At 45.6% G+C, this 6,605-nt stretch overlaps 1 protein-coding gene across 1 annotated transcript; it reads left to right on the forward strand.

Annotated features, from left to right (window-relative positions):
• Window positions 1-378: 378 nt before the first annotated feature.
• On the forward strand, window positions 379-6,377 carry GTF3C5 (general transcription factor IIIC subunit 5). Its single transcript, XM_010177408.2, has 10 exons — window positions 379-598; window positions 835-1,033; window positions 2,121-2,316; window positions 2,678-2,782; window positions 3,240-3,354; window positions 4,054-4,134; window positions 4,659-4,756; window positions 5,027-5,109; window positions 5,410-5,552; window positions 6,220-6,377. The coding sequence occupies exons 1-10, from the start codon at window positions 469-471 to the stop codon at window positions 6,375-6,377; spliced, it is 1,308 nt and encodes a 435-aa protein (XP_010175710.2). The 5' UTR covers window positions 379-468.
• Window positions 6,378-6,605: the final 228 nt, after the last annotated feature.

A 6,605-nucleotide genomic window follows, 5' to 3' on the forward strand; every position in this document is an offset into this window, starting at 1 on the left:
GGCTGTGGGACGGGGAGCCCGGCCCTGGGGAGGGGGATGGAGGCAGGAGGGGGCCGGGTGTTCCCCCAGCTGTGGGACCCCGTTGTCCCGCCTCCACGCAGGACCCGCGGGTGGTTTCGGGGTGACGCCGCTGCCCTGGGGAGAGGAGATGGAGGGTGTCAGGTGGGATGGGAGCGGCTGCATGTCCCCATGATGTGCTGCTGGTGTTGGTGACACAGGGATTCACATCCCTGAGGTGGTGTGGGGGGAAACGGGGGGCAAACCCCACGGCGGGAGGGGGTGGAACTGGGGCCCTGTTGCCATACAGAGTCCTGAGGAGATGGGCTGTGCGGGTGCGATGCTAACGGAGACTGTGCCATCCCTTGCTGACAGATCTACGCAGACCCTGCCAAAAGGCTGGAGCTGTATTTCCGCCCCAAGGACCCTTACTGCCATCCCGTATGTGCCAATCGCTTCCCCACCTCCACCATGCTGCTCAAGGTGAAGAGGAGGACCAAGAAGAAGAAGAAGCAGTTGGACACTGAAGAACAAATCCAGCCAGAAGTCGAGTTTGAAATGGAAATTCTTGGGACTGTCACCACTGTTTACAAATTTCAAGGTAATACTTGGCTTTATGTCCATGTGGCTTAAAGACGACTGTGTCTGATGGGAAAGAGAAGTGTGTTCCTTTAAACAATTCAGGACTGGAAGAAAAATAAAATCTGTTGTTACAGCCTCCTTGCTGTATAAACCTTTGCATTAACTTAGACTCCTGCTCCTGAAAGTTGAGTGTTGTGAGAAATATTGCTATATTCACAATGAACTTCACAATGTTCTCACTTCTGTTTTTCACAGGAATGTCTGATTTCCAGTACCTGGCAATGCACTCTGGTCCTGATGGCAAACAAACCTCCATGTATGACAAAGTCTTAATGCTCAAACCAGAGAAGGAAGAATTTTTCAATAGAGAATTACCTCTCTATATTCCGCCACCAATTTTCTCCCGTCTGGACACTCCCGTTGACTATTTTTATCGGCCAGACATACAACACCGGTTAGTGCCTTTTCTCATAATGTAGTAAATAGCTGTGTTGGTGCTGAAATAGACAGGCAGTGAAATGTTTTGTTGGTTTTATATGTATTTCTAACAGAGAAGTCTTCCAGTTAAGATTCCCTTTTTCATCACTTGAAGATGCCTCCAATCCATTTTGATTTCAGTGTTGTTATACGATCTGTGCTCCTGAAGCATCAGAGCAGCACTAAATAGATCATTCATGTATTTCACCTGCTTAAGCTCCTGCCCTGTTCCGTTTTATTCCTCTTGATTTGGCACAACAGACGCAGGCGCACTTAAGAAACTGCCTGGCAGCAGAAACCTCAGCAAAAGTCCTCATGAGGACTTGCCAGGTACAGGGACCTGGTGATCTGGTGAAGATGACAGCCTCCCCCAGCACACTACACACAGCATGGGATGCAGTGAGCTCAGCTTTCCACCTGCTTCCAGTGGGCTGGAGCCCAGGGGAGAGCGTGCAGGAGTCGATGCCGTATGTTCCGGTGACCGTGCTCACCAGACCTGTTCCCTCTTGGCCCCTGGCTGGTTTTGCCAGAAGAACAATCTGTGAGATCTCCCACAAGAAACATCTTTCATTTTCTCACTGTAGTCCTTCATTGGGCCTTAAAAAAAAAGAAAGATCTTATTTCTAGATTTAATTAATAACTGTATTTCCATCTTGCCTTGTCCTTGTACCCTCCTGAGCTGCAGTAATTCCAGTGGAGCAAATGCAGAGGGTGAAACCTTTTGTGCTGCAAATACATTTCATACAGATCAGTAACCAGCTCCCTGATCAGATAGTACAGGGGACCTCTGTCATCAGGCAACTGAATGTAGCTTTGCAGGGTTTAGAAATTTAAATTTTCTTTCCTCAGTGGTGTCACAAGAGACTTTTCTGGTACTAGTATGTGATTCCAAAATCCCTAGCAGGGTGGGGTCAAAGGTAAACGAACCCATTGCTCACATGGTTGAGACCCTTCTCTTCTAAAATCTGGAGCACAAACTTCCATTTTCACATGCTCCTCAGAAGGCCCCAAGTCCATGTGTGCCACAGGCATAAAAAAAACTCCATCCTTTCTCTCTTTCTTAGGGAGGGATACAACAATCCCCAGGTGTCTGGTGAGAACCTGATTGGCCTCAGCAGAGCCCGTCGCCCGCACAACGCTATCTTTGTGAACTTTGATGATGCAGAAATCCCAACTAAACCCTTGGATGCTGCCGTACAGACCTGGAAGAAAGTGTGCACCAATCCTGTGGATAAACAGGTGGAGGAAGAGCTGAGAAAGGTACGTGCCTTATTCCTGACTTGAGCACTACGCAGCAACATGCTGTGCAGACAAAATGGCTGCATGCAGTTTTTTCCTGACTTCCCCAAAATTCTTGGTGTTTGTAACTGACTGATAGAGCAAGTATCAGTAGACCCCACAAAGACTGATGTGTTCAGTTCAGTTATGCAAATCAGATTTGAATTGGGGTAGGCAACTCATGCTAAGTTCCTTTTTGTGCCACTGGTTCTTACATTACCATTCTGGTAGTTTATACCAAGGGCCAGAGGCCCCAGTACAGAATAAAGTGCACTTGAAAAGGTGAACTGCCATTAGTAACCCACTTCCCACTGTTTCTATGGTTGTTTCTGTATTATTTCAGCTCTTTGAAGTCCGTCCTGTCTGGTCTCGGAATGCAGTAAAAGCCAATATCAGTGTCCACCCGGACAAGCTGAAACTTCTGTTACCGTATTTGGCCTATTACATGGTGAGTCTGTGTTCTTCCCTTGTGCCTGTCTGAGGCTGCTTGGAGACAGAGCAAGGAAGCATCAGCTGGGTGGTCCTGGTCCTTTACTCTTTCTGAGGTCCTATCACTGTGTACCTCAGCTTAATGTTATATAAAGACTGCTTTGCAGTTCAGTCAGACACTGAAACCGACTGTCCATCTGGCAACGGCAGCAGAATTTTTCCAAACACTTTATTCTGACCTTGCAAGTTAGTTTGTAAAAGCACACAAATATTTGTGCTTCAGTACATTGATTGCCCATGTTTCAGTATATAAATACTGGCCTGACAAGTGAGGAAAGAGCTGATAAAAGAAATAATCTTTGGGCAACAAGGGGAAAGAAAATAATTTTCTAAGAACTTCTGCAACACTTTACTGAAGAAACGCTGCAATGCTGTACTGTTTTTTTGTAAACATCTTCTCCTGTGTGTTTATGCAGTTAACAGGTCCTTGGAGAAGCTTATGGGTTAGGTTTGGGTATGACCCCAGAAAACACCCTGAAGCAAAGATTTATCAAGTACTGGACTTCCGAATTCGCTGTGGAATGAAATATGGTAAAAGGGCCCGACCCACAGAGATGCTTTCTCTGCTTTCTGGTTAATCCTGGTAGTACTTCTCTTTCTATTTGTTTTTCAAACTCTTTTCCCGTATTTCTGCTTTGATTAAGATGACACCTTTAGAGCTCATTGCTTACCTTAGTTCTTCTGTAAACTCCCTCAATACTTTATTTTGTAGTGTGCAGGATGTCTTCCCTCATTTGGCACATTCCAAACAATGGACAGCTGGCTGACGTTCCTCCTCCATGTGTTCAAAGCCCAAGTGGATGTAGCAGACCATCTTCTCTCGCTCAGGGGAGGCACTGAACAGTACATTCTGTTGCTTACATAGTAGCTTTTCCTTATGGACCTCAACATCTTGTGCAGGATGCTAGATCTCAAGACTTTGGGACATCAGGTTCCCATGCTCTCATTTTGCAGAGGGCAAGTTGAGGGAAAGGACTTTTTGAAGTCATCTAATAAATCCATGACAGAGTTGGCATCCAGTCATTGCCATCAGATCTCATCTCCCTCTTTCCAAGTTAAAGAGTTTTGTTGACCTGGTACTTCTCCTCTCCCCACCCTTGCTGAAGTCCCCACACCCCAAGGATCAGTCAGCCTTTCACACACCAGTCCAGCCCTTTTGTTACTGAGGTAGGGGTGTTCTGCAGGTGCTCACCCTCAGTTCATTATTGGTTTTCTTTTTTTCACCTCTAGGTTATGCCCCTAACGATATGCCTGTGAAAGCAAAACGCAGCACATATAACTACAGTCTGCCCATCACTGTCAAGAAGCCAGGTATGGCTCTTCTGTTTCTTTGCTTACCATATCCTAGTCACAGGTGGTGAGAGGTCTTCCTTTGTTGTAACTGAGCCAAAATTGGAGCTTTATTTCTGGTACGTATGGTGCTGCTGTTAAGCCAGTAGAAGAGTCTCCTGCTGGGAAGTGCTGAGTCTTGGATGCGTGGCTGGCTGAGCCACAGTATCTGTTAGCAGATAGAAGGGAGCTCTGCAAGCAGCATTCTGTGGGAATTCAGCATTCCCTTCTATTCAGTGATGGTGCAGAGTAAGGGGAGAGTTGTTGTCTTTGTCAAGGGAGAGTAGAAAAGGTTAAAATGATAAACAGAGGTACTGTGGAAAAAGCTGCCAAACTCACTGCCTTTCCTGTGGCTGTCCAGTAACATCTCTGAAGAACGAGCACCACACACTCAGTTGCTGACTTGATCTGGTTTTTGCTGACCAGCAACGTTGAATCAACACAGAGGAGTGACAGTACAGTGAAAGATGTGCCTAATTAGGACTCTCTTTTTTTTTGTCTTTCAGTAAGTCATACAGTCAGTGTCCACGATCTGAAACAGGGGCTTGGTACATCCAGTGCATCCGGTGCAAAAAAGCCTGCCTCCAGCAGGTATAAACTGAAGGTAAGCATTACCCTCTTTTACCAGAATCTTGAAATAGCTTAGTGAAAAAGGGGTGTTTCCTGATTTGTCAGTCATTAAGGGGACAGTTTTGCTGCATTTCTCATTCAGCTTTATCTTTTGCCATATGCAGACCTATGCTTTGGAACTGACTTGTGTTGGAAGTGCCTTGGTCTTGAATCAGCCCATTGGAAGTACTTTTCAGTCCTTGCCGGAGTTGTCCTGTTACACCATGAAATGCACATTAATCCTTTCCTTCCTTCCTCCTCTTAGGAATCTGTCTACATTTTCCGAGAAGGAGCCTTACCCCCTTATCGGCAGATGTTCTACCAGCTCTGTGACTTGAATGTGGAAAGGTACTGCACACTGGCAGCCGAGTCTTCTGTTAGAGCTAGATTTCAAAGCCCATTGTTTATATCCAGTCCCTCTCCCTCTCTCTCCTTGACCAGAAACTTAAGAGGTGTTTAGCTTCTGAATAAAAATAGAACAGACTTTTCACACATGAACTTCCTTTCCCATATGACAGTTACATGAATAACCAAAAATGCGGTTCCAACTCAATGAAGTAAAATAGAAGTAAGCCATGGTCTGTCTCATTTGAAGCCTACATCTGAGTGTAGAAGGCTAACTTTTCCCTCCCTTTTCCTGCTTTTTAGCCTACAGAAAATCATCCGTCGGAATGACGGCACAGAGTCAGAATGCACAGAGAGGGATGGGTGGTGCCTTCCAAAGACTAGTGATGATCTGCGAGATACCATGTCTCTGATGATAAAGCAGATAATCAGATCCACAAGACCTGGTAAGGATACTTCTGAACATCAAAGTGTATTACTACCTTCCTGATGGTGTTGAGACATTGTGGGCTCAATAAGGATGAGTGCTCAATAAGTCAGCACTGGGGCAGGAGCGTTCTTTTATTTGTCTTCTCCTTTGTTCTACATCTGGTGTTCTTTGCGTTCTAGCTCATTACAGTGTGTGAGCTGAGCCTGTTGTCCTGCAGTGCAAATGTGGGTTGGGATTAGGGATGGCTGGGAGTAAAGGTTTTCTGTTTCATCTTCCCAGTATCACAGCCTTCAGGTTTTAAATGTCTTTCCACAGTGATAATCAAGATCTCTTTCTTACTGATTTATCTGTTGGTGGCATTTACTTTTTTTGATGTTATTAATTGAACAAAAAGTGAGGAAATTTTTGCATGGTGCTGGGCTGGAGCAGTACCACAGAGAATTAGGTCAGAAACAGCTAGGAGAAGAGGCACAGCACTGTAGATCTGCTGCTGTTCTGCAGCTATTCCCAGAGTATCAAAACAGATTGCTTTGGACCTGATCAAATTCTATTAAGATGTGCAACATTAGCTGTGCCCTCTGGCTTCTGCCTTCCTCTCACATGTTTTATGAACTCTATTGCAAATGCCCCCAGGCTTCACTGAGAGAGGCATCACAGTGTTTGTTTCTTTCTTCCCAAATAAGCTCTTTTTTCAAGTACAACAAGCAGTGAAGATGGCAAAGAGCAGATGGCATATGAGTCTGGAGAGGATGAGGATGATGAAGAGGAGGAAGAAGAGGACTTCAAGCCTTCTGATGGGAGTGAAAATGAAATGGAGACAGAAATTCTGGACTATGTGTGAACTCAGTGAGCAGTCTGGCTGCTGTTGGACAGAATCATCTCTGCTCTTATTCCTTGAGTTCTGAGGATTCAACCACCATGCCCAAGATGTGGGAAAGCAGAACCTGCACTAAGATGCTGATGACCTGTCTGCCCTGCTGATGGCTGTCAATCCTGATGTTAGGGAGCCATTGCCTACATTTCCATAGTTGCTGGCCAGTAAGCCCTCAAGCAACCTCAACAAACTCCC

This window comes from Antrostomus carolinensis, unplaced genomic scaffold, assembly GCF_000700745.2.
Source record: "Antrostomus carolinensis isolate BGI_N321 unplaced genomic scaffold, ASM70074v2 scaffold20081, whole genome shotgun sequence".
Lineage (NCBI taxonomy): Eukaryota > Metazoa > Chordata > Aves > Caprimulgiformes > Caprimulgidae > Antrostomus > Antrostomus carolinensis.

Coding starts and splice junctions, on each gene's coding strand:
- GTF3C5 (XM_010177408.2), top strand. CDS start 469: ATGCTGCTCAAGGTGAAGAGGAGGACCAAGAAGAAGAAGAAGCAGTTG. Junction 599..834: donor CACTGTTTACAAATTTCAAG/GTAATACTTGGC, acceptor TGTTTTTCACAG/GAATGTCTGATTTCCAGTAC. Junction 4,135..4,658: donor CATCACTGTCAAGAAGCCAG/GTATGGCTCTTC, acceptor TTTGTCTTTCAG/TAAGTCATACAGTCAGTGTC.